Source organism: Mustela nivalis (assembly GCF_964662115.1).
Source record: "Mustela nivalis genome assembly, chromosome: 4".
Lineage (NCBI taxonomy): Eukaryota > Metazoa > Chordata > Mammalia > Carnivora > Mustelidae > Mustela > Mustela nivalis.
Genome location: NC_139023.1, coordinates 3,027,646 through 3,041,966, shown reverse-complemented (window position 1 = coordinate 3,041,966; position 14,321 = coordinate 3,027,646). Strand labels below are relative to the sequence as shown.

Here is a 14,321-nt window from a genome sequence, read left to right as displayed (position 1 = left end):
TTCCTTAAGTATTTTGCCAGTCAGTCCTCCACTGAAAGGGTTTGGGGGTAACTAGGATAATTTTTTTTTTAACTATAAAACACAGTTTCTCAGATAGTACAGCTTATAGCCAGAGAGAACGTAGATTAATTCCAAGCCCTATCTTGTTTCTTCATCTGTAAAACAGGGATGAAAATATCTCCCCCACGGGGCCATTGTGAGGATTCAGTGGCACCTAAGAAGTACTGAGTCAGTTACAGGTACGAGTAGGTGGTAGGTGCTGCTGCTGTTCAGTTGGTATCAGTCATTCCCATGTTCGCAGGGTTTTGTTGACCAGGTTACTTTCTCCTCGATTCCAAGGAGCACTCCCTCAGCAAACTGAGAGTTGGAACACTTTGATACAGAAACCAGAGAAACCAGAAAGGAGGGGCGCCTGGGTGGCTCAGTGGGTTAAGCCTCTGCCTTTGGCTCAGGTCATGATCTCAGGGTCCTGGGATCGAGTCCCGCATCGGGCTCTCTGCTCAGTGGGGAGCCTGCTTCCTCCTCTCTCTCTCTGCCTGCCTCTCAGCTTACTTGTGATCTCTGTCTGTCAAATAAATAAAATCTTTAAAAAGAAGAAGAAGAAGAAGAAACCAGAAAGGAGGAAGGAAAAGGAGGAGGAAAGGTGTTTCATGGAACTTTGGTGGGAGAAGGTCCTGGGAAGAGGTCAGGGGGCAGGCTGTGTCATGAGGGAGGGCGGCCTGCAGACTGAGTAAATCAGAGGTGAGCTAAGGTCTGGTTCTACAGCTAATAAACCGCACCCACCGGCCCTTTACTGGCTCAGTTTCCATCTCCATAAAATGTAAATGATAATGCCTGCCCAGCAGGGATTTCATTCCTTCATTTTACAGATATTTTGGGGGTGCCCACTATGATGTTTATAATGTAACTCGGTTTTGAGCATTCAGAAGGTAGCAGGTGCCTGGACAGAGCGGGTAGCAGAAGAGAGACAAGAGAAGAAGAGCGTGTGTAGGACCTAAACCAAACTCTCTTCCTCACAGGTTCTCCTCCACCGCCATGCTGCGCTTCTGGAAAAGCTATCACATCGTCACACATATGAAATGTTTGGTACAAAGGTTATCAGTGGACACTACCACCATCAGATGGCATTAGTTATTAATAGTAATATTAACAGATATGAGTTATAATTGTAATTAGTTATGATTCTATGATTCCCTAATCAGGTCCCGTGAGAGGGCTCGAGCGAGGTTCCCACCAGCACACCTCGTCACTCTGCATCAACGCTGCAGCCCACAGCTCTAGCAACCGGGCCTGGACCTCAATTCTCAACCCTCACACCTCCTTGTTTTGCAACTCCGGGGAAGTTAGGTAGCCCTCTGGTCCTCCGTTTCTCCCATCTGAAAAATGGGGGTGAGGACTGCACTTACGTAGCAGAACTTAATCAAAACGAAAGGTACCATCCCATGGAGAACCCTGCGTGTACTGCGCAGCACGCAGGAGTCCATTATCATCACCCACTGTTTATACCCCCGCTCTACTCTGGTCTCCTTCTCTACAGAAGGAAACTCAAGGACGATTATCGGCTTTGTTAGTCCCAGTTCAGAAGCCTCATTTGGGAGCTGTGCCTTTACTCCTTCCTCGCAAAACACACCTTGTTAAAACTTTATATTAAATTACACAAACAAGTCACATCCGTGAGTGTGGACTCTTGCGCTTGAATAAGAATATAGACTTGAATACCAACACCCTCAAAATGTACTTCTTTCACAGCTAAAATTTTTAAGATATTTCTAAAAATTTGCAGTCATTTTCAGTTAAGAAAACTTCCATCCTCACAGTGCACTAGAAGGTACCTGACCTTTTGTTCATTTTTTTTTCCTTTTGTTAATTTTTAAGTACTTGATAGCTGAAATTTAATAATACTTTTTAAAATTATGGAGGTGAAGTAAAATGTGCCTATCTATGCTAACGTGATTCAAGAAGAACATAATGGTAATGTTAAAAATATAAAAGTAAAAGAGAATGTATTAATGTTGTTAATAAACAAATTATTTTCATTTATGGAAAAGAATAAAAGAAAGGAAGAGGTTAATAAAAAATTATGAAAGTAATTCTCTAAGGACACTTCGCATTCAAAATTTACTGAGAGGGATTACAGGTCACACTAGAATCTAAAGACTAGAGCCCAAATTACCAGTCTAATTTTTTATTTTGGTTATATGCAAGGGTTATATCTTTTCTCTAAGCTGACAAGCTCACATCTCTTTTGAAAGAGATGCATCTTGGAGTTTCATTATTACTTTTCATAGAACCTATAGCAGGTGACCTCTAATACGACCTCTGTCCACTCCTTCCCACTCCCTATAGGCCCACTCTCCTATCAAGAGACGGCATTGACGCGCCCCCCACTTGAATCTGGCCTCGCACTGCTACTGCCTGGCCATCAGGTAAGGGAGAGTGATGCTCATGGCCATCTGAGTTCAACCCTTAAAAAAATGGGGACTTCGATTCCTTCCTCTTGCAACACTTGCTGCTGGAATGCTCTCTCGGACCGCAGTCATCATTCCGCGGGAAGCGGTGCCGCAGAAGGAGGTCCCACGGAGGAGAACCACGTCCTTCCACCAAACAGCTCCAGCTGAGCTCCAGAAGAACCACCAGCCTCTAAAGACGGCAGCGTCAGTCACATCGCATGGGGCAGAGGAACCTCCCGGCCACGCCGGCCACCCACAGAGTTGTGAACGGCAATAAAACGGCCGTTGTGTAAGCCACTAAGTTCTGCAGTGTTCGGTCACGAATCAGAACCCGCTGATGGCTTCTGTTACACGTCGCTCTAAGGCCAACATATGCCCGTGTCTGCGGTCCAGAGTCCGGACCAGCGAATCCAAGGCAGCGGCTCGAGATTCAAAAACAGCTGCTGACACAGTGCTGTGCACAGTCTGGGTTTTGTGAAAAAGTTCTCTCCAGCTTAGTCGGCGCTTACCGGAGTGTGGCACGTGGGTCACACCCGAAGTCCACACCGGCCGCCTGGGTGCACGCTTTGCCCCGCGTCCCCGGCCGGTGAGCCAGGAGAAACCGACGCCCGCAGCTCCCCGCCCGCGCCGGTGCGTCTCCCAGGCCCGAGGCACCCCGGGGTCCACGCTGGAGACCCTGAGGCAGATGCGGGGCCGCCCTGAAGGTCCCCGTCAGCGCCTCCACACCCAGAACCTGAGCTGCTGCCTCGCCAGGACCTCTCCGGATCTGCACCAAGTGTGGCCCAAGCGGACTTCTCTAACCGGGAGGAACCACTTCTCCAATACGTTTCACAACAACGAAAACGACAGTGACTTCCTCTCACCGCATCACTGGTCTGTAAGGGAACAGGGCTCGGGATTATGGCAAAGTCTAACTGTGCAAAGCGGAGAAGGGGAACACGGCCAGCCAGTCCGAGGCACGACCACGGTGAGCGCTCGTGTCCGGAGTCGGACCCCAAGTACCGAGCTGTGTCACTTCGAGCAAATTCATGTGGCCTCTCTGAACTACGGTTCGAATCCTGCCGCCCGGGGATGAAGTGACGATGGTGTACACTGATCACCTCCGAACTCCTTCTCAGCCTCCGACCCCGGCCCACACCATGGGTCACAGGCGTGTAATCGTCCTAACGTGGTGATATGGTAGGAACGATTCGCTCCTTCCATCGGGCAAGAGAACCGGCCACCAAGAAGTGGCATTACTTGCCCAAGGTCACACAACTAGTATGATGCGTCCATGTCTACCTGACTCAAGGTCCACGCCTGGTGATTTCATTTTAAAAAGGAGACTTCAGGATCCCCCAAGGTAGCGACTGGATATGTGTTCTTTCTTTTCTTTCTTTTTTTTTTTTTTAAGATTTTATTTATTTATTTGACAGAGATCACAAGTAGGCAGAGAGACAGGCAGAGAGAGGAGGAAGCAGGCTTCCCGCTGAGCAGAGAGCCCGATGTGGGGCTCGATCCCAGGACTCTGGGATCACGACCTGAGCCGAAGACAGAGGCTCAACCCACTGAGCCACCCAGGCGCCCCATATGTGTCCTTTCTGAACGCGTTCTCTTTCCAACTCCCAAATTCCATTCTGTCCCTAAGGCAGCTATCTCTGGCTAAAGACGTCAGTAACATTTTTTTTTTTTTTTTAGCATTTGGGGTTTTTTTTGTTTTTGTTTTTGTCTTTTTACAAATAATAATGTTAAAATAAAACTGAATCACCAATGTGCATGGAAATTTAAAAAATGAAGGTTCTCCTCACCCTGATTCTCACTAAGACAGTATCGTTGTCAGCAGCTTGTTGTGTCTTCCAGACTTTTTTCCATGCATTTATGACCCCCCCCACACACACACACACCATAAAAACGGTTAAAGATTTTGTGTTTTTATTTTAGGAAAACAAAATCATACTTAACAGAGAATTCTGCCACCTGCTTTTCTCAATTAATGGATCTTAGATATATTTTCATGTTAATATACACGGATTTTTCGTTTCATGACTACATAGCATCCCATTCTATATTTTTTAATTACACCAATTGAAACACATTTAGGCTGAATGCAATGTTCACTATTAAGAATGACACTGCAGGGTCCACTTTGCACAGACCTATCTTTGCACATGGGTGCTAGGGTTGTGGAACACAGTCCTAAAAAGCAGAATGGCTGATAGGAACCTTCTAAAGTTTTACAGATACTGCCAAGTTTCTGTGCAAAATTAATGAACCGATTTATAAGCTACCAATTCCTATGAAGGGCTGTTTTATCACAAGGAAAATTTTAAATCATATTTTAAGGAATAAGAAGAAATCTTTTCAAATAACAGAAATGTATATATTCTCTAAACTTAATCAAATGACTTCTCCCTTTAATTTCCTGTAAGTCTGCCGCAGGAATATTTTTTCTTAAGTAATTGATCATTGTGCTCAAGTCAAACAATTATATGACTTTTTCAATTTGGGAACAAATACACTAAAAAGAGAGTTGAAAATGTTTGTAACTGATCTACAAGAGTAGGAAAGAAATTTAGCAAATCTAAGTCATCATTTATCATGTCTCAAAGAGAGAAGATATATTATAGTAGTTAATAACGCAGGTTCTAGAGTCAGACCAATTCAACCGTTCACCCAGCAAGCATTTGCTGAGTATCTACTGTGTGCCAGGCTCTGTTCTAGTAGCAAATACATGAACGAGCAAGACAAAGAAGACCCTCTGCTCTCATGCAAGTTAGCCAGGGCGACAGAGATCAAAATACATTAATAGAAAAATTTCAAAAAGTGATAAACAAATAGACTATCGTGACAGATTTCTGAGGAGGAGGGCCAGAGCGCCTGTAGACTTGATGGCCAGGCTCAGGGTCTCAGAGGAGGGGGCACAAGGGATGACGCCTAATAATAAGAATGAGCTAGCCCGGGGAAGTCCTGGGGCAGAGAAAGAGCAAAATTCATAACGCGGGAACAAGCCTGGCCTGTTCAAGGAACGGAAGGACTCGTGGGCTAAACTGTGGCATGCAATGTGGTAGGAGAGGGTTGCGTAAGGGCATTTAGGTAGGGCTTTTAGGCCACCAGGAGACCTGGGCTCTCCATCCCAAGCCATCAGAACTGTGGTGAGCAAGAGAGGGGCATGTGCTACCTTACACTTTAAAAGACCATCATGGCTAATTATACCCTCACCATGTATTAGCTGTACGTCCTTGGATAAGCTACATTACCTTTCTGAGCTTCCATTTCCTCATTTGTAGAGTTAAGATAATAATAGCATGTATTACGTGTATTAATATGAGGATTAAATGAGGTAATGAATGGAAAGCATTTTGCACACTGCCTAGCACATAATAACTGTTCACTAAATGTTTTCAACTAAATCACTTTCACATCATTAAGATCATATTGAATAGAGCTGAGCATAATTCACTATCCCCAATTATGTAGCATAATAACTAAAAATATCCTTTAAAATTACTCTTGATTCAGGTTCCCTAATATTGAAAGGCCAGATGTGTCCATATTGAATCAACACAGGACTTTCCTTTATCTGATCCTATAATACAGCCCTGAGCTATTTATTTTTTTTAAGATTTTATTTATTTATTTGAGAGTGAGAGAGAGAGAGAAAGAGAGAGAGAGCATGAGAGGGCAGAAGGTCAGAGGGAGAAGCAGACTGCCCGCGGAGCTTGGAGCCTGATGCAGAACTCGATTCCAGAACTCTGGGATCACGACGTGAGCCGAAGTCAGTGGCATGACCGACTGAGCTGCCGAGGCGCCCCAGCCGTGAGCTATTTAAGTGCATTTGCACACTCCTTACTCTCACACACACTAGATTACTCGTCTTTGTGTTGCCCGCAGAGCCCATAATTCCCAATACGTCATATATAAGGTAGGCAAGCAGGTAGGTAGATAAGTAGATGAATGAGCTAATAGATACCCACAGGACAAAAATCATGGGGCAAGAGAAGAGAAGAGAGTGTCTCAAACTGAAACACTTAAAAGGGTAAAGTTTTTATATTATGAGTATTTAAAATGTAGAACTGATCATATCCTGCCAAGTTTATTACTCTATTCACATACTTACAGCGTGTTGGACGCCATGTTGAAATTCTATAAGACACTGCTCTGTCTTAAGGACTCGGTTCCTTCCAATCTCCTTCATCTCTACCGAAAATACTTAGCAACACTCTGAGAAACATGAAGTACTTCTCATAATGACCAAAGGAATGAAGAATTATAAGCAATGGGACCAAAACTCTGGAACCTGCTGTGTGTCTCATTTTATCAGGTCTCTGTGTGATGTGATCTAGGACATCAATTAAGTTTATAGGTAAAATTCCATTGTCTACGCTTTGAAACAAAGATCCACAATAGTTGTGGAAATATTTGTTCGGATTTTGTATCTAAATATGTGAGCTGTTTCTACACCCTTGAGAGCAGGTAATGGAGGAAAAGTGACCCTCTAACCAAATACCCAGGACAGAGACACTTGAGAAGTTACTGATTTAATAAAATAAAATTGGTAAAAGAACAACTAGGAACAGAAAATATTACCCTTTAACGGAAACCGTTCCGTGATATACAAAGTACTTTTCTCTGCATTGTCTTATTTTGATCTTTACAAAAACGCTCTTAAGAAAGCAAAGAGTATCAATAATAAAGATTCAAAAAATAAAGAAAGAAAACATGGCCAATTCTGTCACCGTTTGCACACATAAAAACTGACACACTGAGCAGATGATCCGCCCCACGTCTCTGAATCAGGAAGTGGCACAGCTGTAATGCTAACCGAGGCCTCCTTAGTGTACTTTCTGCCCCCGCCACACACAAATTCAGCATGCCACAGATAATACAATTCATTAAAAATGAATACATCATTATTTAAAAAGAGTAAGAGGAGTGAACTGTATCTAAGTTCAAGCAGCATTATTCACATGCATCCTAGATTATAAATCCTTTTAAGCAGGACCATTATCCCTTTATGTAAGCATCATTCCTCCCTAATCATGAAAACACTACATATTCCCTAGACTAAGTAATAATAATGGTAGTAGAAATGGAGAGTAACAAGGACAGAACTTCCATCTCTTGAACACACACGCACCGGGCTCTGTCCTGCATTCTCCACACTCACGGACTTCGTTCTACAACGGTCTTACGACGCAGATACTGTTGTCACCATCCTCGCTGTCACCATTACATAAACGGACAAAACTGAGGCATGAAGAGGTTAAATTATCTTGTCCTTGACCATTTGGCTAGGAAATTGGGTCAGTGACTCTCCACTGCAACCCTCAATCTGCTGCCTCTTCAGAGAGAAGCCCTTTCCCCCAGTCCTCTGCTCTGTGAGAGTCCCCCCATGATAAGGGAAGACTCTCCAAATTAGATTAACCCTTTAATCCCTTTCCAAGCATTTCTAAGCAATACCAGTTCGGTTGGCTAATCACTACACTTCATCTTCCCAGTGCTGGAGGACCCCCACGGAAAGTGCCTACACAGAACCTGGTAGCACAAGCAGGTGACGACTGTGGCTACTCTGTGTCTGGTGTTATGCCGAGGGCTTTTCCCTACATATGCGCTGGGTAAATGTTGAACTGTCTGTTCCTTCTCCTAATGAATAGACCCCATTAGGAGATCTATGTGCATCTTTGAAAATTAAACTGGGCAATGAAAAAAATTTCTTTTCATGGAAGCAAAGCTATTGCATGTGGGTTCTAAGGGACTCCTGTTGTTCTGACACCGAGACGTACACAAGAAAGTACGGAAGGAAAGGCTCAAAGGGAAGACAGAGGTCGTGAGCGGGACGCCTCAGCTACAGAGGCATTTCCTCTCCAGAAAAAGCGAAACTTAAAGCACCAATAAATTAGAAGTTTATATATATATATATATATATTATATATATATATCCATATGTATGGATATATATACACATAATGTGTATATATATGGATATATATACACACATAATTTTCCAAATTAATTCTGCAACGTGTAAGTAAGTTCTCTCCCTGAGTTTCTTTAAATCTTATGTTTCCTTAACCAGAGCTTAAGTAAAAAGTTGAAAGAAACAAAATACATTTAAAAAATTACATTTTCTTGACATTTTTATTAAAGATTTTATTTATTTATTTGACAGACAGAGATCACAAGTAGGCAGAGAGGCAGGAGGGGGGTGGGAGGGAGCAGGCTCCCTGCTGAGCAGAGAGCCCGATGCAGGGCTAGATCTCAGGACCCTGAGATCATGACTTGAGCCGAAGGCAGAGGCTTTATAACCCACTGAGCCATCCAGGCACACTTATTTTCTTGACATTTTTAAAGAAAAAATTAATTTATTAAAAAAAAAAGCTGTATTCAAGTATAGCTTTTCAGAAATCCACATATTATGCCAAACAAAGTACACCAGCCTCCCTGACTGATATAACAGTTCGGAGAAATATGATTTGAAAAGAATGCTAAGCCATCCGTTCATCCAACAGGAACTGAGCAAAAACTATCTTTCCATACTTTGTGTTAAGTAAAGTGGATACAAAAATGAAGAAGAAAATCTCTCTTCCTACTCTGGAACTCATAGTCCACTACACAAAACTGATCCAGTGGAAACTAGCCATTCTTTAAAACATGTCAGTGACTACTTCTAACTTGTCACTGGTTTCAGATGACACAGAAGAGGTCATATAAAAAACCATGGCAGTGACTTGGAAAACACCACATCTTTCACAAGAATTTATGTATTTTTCATTTATAGGTATAATCTTTATATTTGTATTTATATTTATATATACTTAAGTATATAAAACATGTATTTTTACACATAGTTACAAGTTTATATGTTATATTTTATATTACATATATAGTATATTTATCACACAAAATAAGTATATATATAATAAAAAAATAGAAAGCAAGTTCCTTTGGATCTCAGAGTAAGACGAAAGATGTGGGATATCTGCTGAATCTAGTAAATTATCCAGAGATCTGTATCTTTCTCCTCCCTGATGTCCTGCAAATTCCTAGTAGATTAATATATTACATTTAAACAGGATGGATGTAGAACTACTTATAGTACCAGAGAGGGGGAAAGTTGGGAAGTAGTGAGTACCCAACTAAGGGAGGTATCTGGGTTTCACTGTACATTCCACAGCCTACAAGAGTGATACTGATTTTCAGATTATCTGGTCTTTTCTATTCCTCACACCTCCTTTCTCCTCTATTAGTGAACAGAGCTGAATTGTCTGTGCATTTGCTTGACTCCACTGGGAGGCCTGAATCACCACTTGGAATTATCAATCATTCCTTCAAGATTAGTCTCCACTAAAAGCCTACAGTGAAACGATAATGCACTAACCTGTCTCCAGTTAATGGCAAAATAATGGTTGCTTGAGAAGAAAACACAATGAAGGATAATCTCATTTCAGGGCTGCAAAATAAGAAAAGAGGCAGTTAAAACAGTTTTAAAAGAAGTATGGATGTAATACAGATCCATGGCTATGGAGTCTCAGTTAAAATCCGACTCTGATGGTCCAGGCTTCTTCTAAATGGGACTTCCTAAATAGATACACGGACTCTGCCTGACATTACTGTGAGGCCGGCCGGGATGAGTCAGGCATCTCAGCACGCAAGCCATCCTCCACGACCCCTAAGGCCATTCAGGGATGAGACTAACTAGAAAGATGAATTCTATGCTGATGTAAAATCTTTTCAAAGAAAAGACTTCTTCCCTTCAGTATTCTCCCTGTTCTAGATCATCTCCTTAAAGAGGCCAGGCCCTTCTAAGCAATTGTCATTAGCAACATTGAAGGGCTGGAGAGCAGTCAGTTTGATTAAATTACCACAATTATGATGTGAGTTCAGACAAAAGTGATCCCCAAGTAAGAAAACTTAAAGAGTATCATGGACAATGGGAAAGAGACTCACAAATCAGTTTCGATTAGACATTTTTCTATTGTCCAAGTCTCAAACATCATACTGCCCACCGGCAAGCCATGGCCCAGTTAGCTACATCTGGTAAGCTTTGGGCATGTTATCTCACAGACCGGTTCTTGTCTCCAAGACACTCCCCCCAACTACGACCAAGCTCTACAACTGAAGACAGGAAACTAAGATCTATTAACTGAAGATCAGAATGACCTCAAAGGCTTTTCCATATTTAAAGACACTCTCATCCAGTAGTCAGCCTTTAGTCACTTTCTACAACGTATCCTGACTTAGTAACTAAGCAACTAAATTTGAGCCAGAGAACTGCGTAGCATAGAATTGCAACTTGCAAACCAGACCAAATAAATAAAAGCCCCGCTTTTTCAAAATGTTGTATTGAAATGATCCATTACTTTCAATCAAAATCTATGTGATACTCTCTGCACACTCTCAGATTAAATCAGAAAATTTATAAACCGTCTCTACTGCCTTTCACATTTAAAGATATAGGGCCTTATTTATTTTTCTTTCCTAGACAGTTTTACTTCAGACCCTGTCCAGAAATGAGAGTGTTATACTTGGCTTTTAAGCAGGAGACTGATGATTGAACATGGACAAGCATACATTTTTATAGGGATAAGTTTACTGCTGCCAATAACTGAAAGCAAGGATTGCCTAGGCCTCTACAGATTGTTTGAAGTTACTTACAACATGACTTTCAAAATGTTTTGATCATCCAAGCCTGTTTTACAGAAAACATTTGGGCTAACAAGACTGAAAGAAGCAATATTTAATGATACAGCTCCTTTTTGTGTCCTTTCCATTATCTTGATAAACTTGCATTTGCTCACTGCATTTAAAAGAAGAAGAAGAAGAAAAAGTAGAGGAAGAAAAAAAAAAAAGGCTCCAAGGCCTGGTGTTCTAGGGTTATTTTTAAATAGAGATGCCACTAATTCCTAGTTACCCGTAAATAAGAGAGTAGGCTGTACTTCAGAGCAGTTATGCCTGTTATAGGAGAAAACCCAGTGTCTCCTAGTAAGGCTTACTGCATATATAGAACAGTTAAATTTTAAACCAGCCACACGCCCACACATTGGGTAAACAAGAGTCCTCTCTTAAACACACACAAGTGTCTTTTCTGGTAGTGGGTTATTAACACATGTTCATTTGAAGTTTACCAACACTTTTTTTTTTTTTAATGAGGACCTCTACGATGTTAAGAATTGTGTGGAAAGAAAAATACATTATGGATACTATTAGCATAAAATTTGTTTAATGTGATAAATTATGAGAAAGCGTAACTGAAATTCAAAACAGATGAAAATTCAGAAAGGAAAAGACATGTGCAATAGTATTTGAAGATGCCTCCCCAGGGCCTGAGCCAACTTTCTGGGATCCCGACGAAATAATCCTGAACAACTGAAGGGCCGTCCTGGTAACTATATGTGTGTAATAATGGTCTGGAGGCACCTAAAAATCAACATTTCAGGGGAGGCTTTCCCTGCAGAAGGTCTGGAAACAGGAGCATCTTCGAGTTGGGGCTACTTCCCTGCACCTCCCACTCCCGGCCTGGAAAAGGAAAGGGAAGCAGAGGTACCTCACGAATCTCTCCGTGAGCTGCTGCACAAAGTTGTAAATTTCGATCCAATTATTAGCCACACTCCCAGACCTGCAAGTGAAGTCGAGCTGATCAGAAGCAAACCAAACACAACAACAAAACGTGTACGTGGGGGTCACCGGGCCTGTACCTCAAGCAAAGTTACAGCCCCGGCGGCTGGACTCGGGTTGGCTCCCGGGATTCTCTGGGCGCCCGAGTGTCCGGGAAGCCCACCGCCCTCGGGGACCACCTGCCCAAGTGCTCGGAGAAGGATCCCGCCTCCTCGAAACAAGCACAACCTTCCTTCCCGGGAAATGCAAACCGCCTCGAGTCTGTCGACCTGGGGCTTTGCAGGCTCCGGGGGCAGCGCTGGGGCCAGGATGGGGCCCCGCAAAGTGCAGCCAGCTCGAGGGGGCGAAGGCAGAGGGGCCGAGGGCAGGCCGGTCCGCGCTGCGGGGATGCACACGGCCGCCCCCGACACTCTGCCCCTTCCCCAGAGACCCCAGGACGAGCCAACAGCGCCCCCCCCCCACCGAGAGCCCCCGACCCGCCGGCACCGACGGCAGAGCTCTCGGCCCTCGGACGTGGACGCACGGAGCCCCGCCGTCGGGCTCCAGCCCCCTCCCCAGGGCGCTCGCGCAGCCTCGTGTGCCCCCACGGCCCCTCCACCGCCGCCGCCAGAAGACCCCCCCCCCCGCCAGCACTCACTTGTCCAGGACGAAGTAGAGGTCGAAGGCTCTCGTGCAGGACGGCTGCTCCGGGACGCTCGCCGGCGCCCCCGGACCGCTGAGCAGCAGCAGCCACAGCCCGGGGACCAGCCAGCTCCCGGGACTGCGCGCCGGGCACAGCCCCGCCACCATCCTGCGGCCGCGTCCGCTCCCGCCGCCCTGGTCCCGGCTCGGCGGGGACGCGCCCCGGGGCGGGGGACGGCGAGCGGCCGGGGCGGCCGGGGCGGCGGGACCCGCGGCCGGGCGCAGGGAGGGCGGGCGGGGAGGGAGGTCCCAGCAGGACAAAGGGAGACGCGGCCGCCGGAACTCCCGACGACGGCCCCGGAGGCGCGGCCCCCGAGGGCTCGAGGGCCGCCCCCGCTCCGGCCCGGCGCTCGCCGCCGCCGCCGCCCCGCGGGGCCGCCCCGCTCCGCCCGCAGCGCCGAAGCCCGGCGGCCGCTGGACCCGCGGAGCCGCGCAGACGTGGAGCGCGGCCCCCGCCCCCGCCCCGGCCGGGTCGCCCCGCGCTGCACACGCGCCCCCGGGCTCCGCGCTGGCCCGGCCGCTGCCCTGCGTGCGGGAGGCCGAGCGGGCCCCGGCTCGGCGCAGAGTGGCCGCTCGGCCTGGCGGAGGGGTCGGGCCGGGCCGTCCGGGTGTGGGTGCGCGTCCGGGGGCGGGGCCTGCGCCGCAGCCACACGCGCGCGTGGGTCCCGCGGGGCGGGCCGGACTCCGAGGGCTCGAACGGCACCGTCCGCCGCGGCCGCCCCGACCCGCGCGGCTGCGACCGGCCCTCGGGGACCCCGGGGGCAGCGCCTCGGGGCGGGGCGGGCTCGTCCCCGCCCCCCACCCCCCCGCCGCGGACGCTCCCGCCGCCGCCCGAGCCGCGGGCCGGGACCAGGCCGCTTCCTCCTCGCCCGCAGCCGCGCTGTGAACCTTTGGCTCGGAGCCCAGGCAGGGGTGCGGGCAGCGGGGAGGGGTGGAGGCCAGGCCCTGGGCAGAATTCTAGGACCGGAAAGTTGTGCCCCCAAATAACCCATGCAACCGTCATCTGTCCCAAATTCCAGAAAATTTAAAAACTTTATCTTGCAGCCAACTAGGCCCTCCCGGCCGCACTCCTGCAGGAGCCGAAGCGTGAGGGACGCCGGCCCCCGCCCCTGCACTGCGGCTGCCTCGCCCCCGCACCTCCACCTGCGACTTCGCCTCCCCGCGTTGACACGGGCGATCAGAACCTGCGGCCCCCTGGCAGGAACAGGAGGTGTCCCCCCTCCTCTTGTGTCATCTAAGTCGAGGCTTCCTGAGAACACGTTCTGTGGTGCGGACTCACACGCTGCCTGTCCCGGCCCTTCTGTTTGTGGCCGGGCTGTCGTGCGTTGACCTTGCCTCGACATTGTCTTCCACGCACCACCACGTTCGTAAGCGGTTTGGCACCAGGCACCAGTCCCTTAAAAAGAGTCCTGAAGACCACTGATGCGGTGGCCCTGCTCAGAACGAGACAAGGCCCGCTGTCGTGAAGCTTGCAGCCTGCCCGAGGAGGAAACACGAAGATAAAGAAGTAAATACCATATTAGCAGGTGCTTCGCAGAGTTAAAATACGGCAATATGACAGAAAACGACTGGCTAGGTGACTCAGAAAGGCAATCA

The 14,321-nt window shown here is 46.9% G+C and overlaps 1 protein-coding gene across 2 annotated transcripts in view; it reads right to left on the bottom strand.

The window, feature by feature from the left end:
• Positions 1-13,106, bottom strand: part of ANTXR2 (ANTXR cell adhesion molecule 2) — a 145,669-nt gene extending 132,563 nt beyond the window's left edge. For both annotated transcript variants that reach the window (XM_082728414.1, XM_082728413.1), the window contains exons 1-3: positions 12,682-13,106; positions 11,974-12,045; positions 9,808-9,879 (exon numbers count right to left, since the gene is read on the bottom strand). In XM_082728414.1, the coding sequence (XP_082584540.1) occupies positions 9,808-9,879; positions 11,974-12,045; positions 12,682-12,833 (296 nt within the window). In that variant the 5' untranslated portion in view covers positions 12,834-13,106. The remainder of the gene's footprint in view (positions 1-9,807; positions 9,880-11,973; positions 12,046-12,681) is intronic.
• Positions 13,107-14,321: the final 1,215 nt, after the last annotated feature.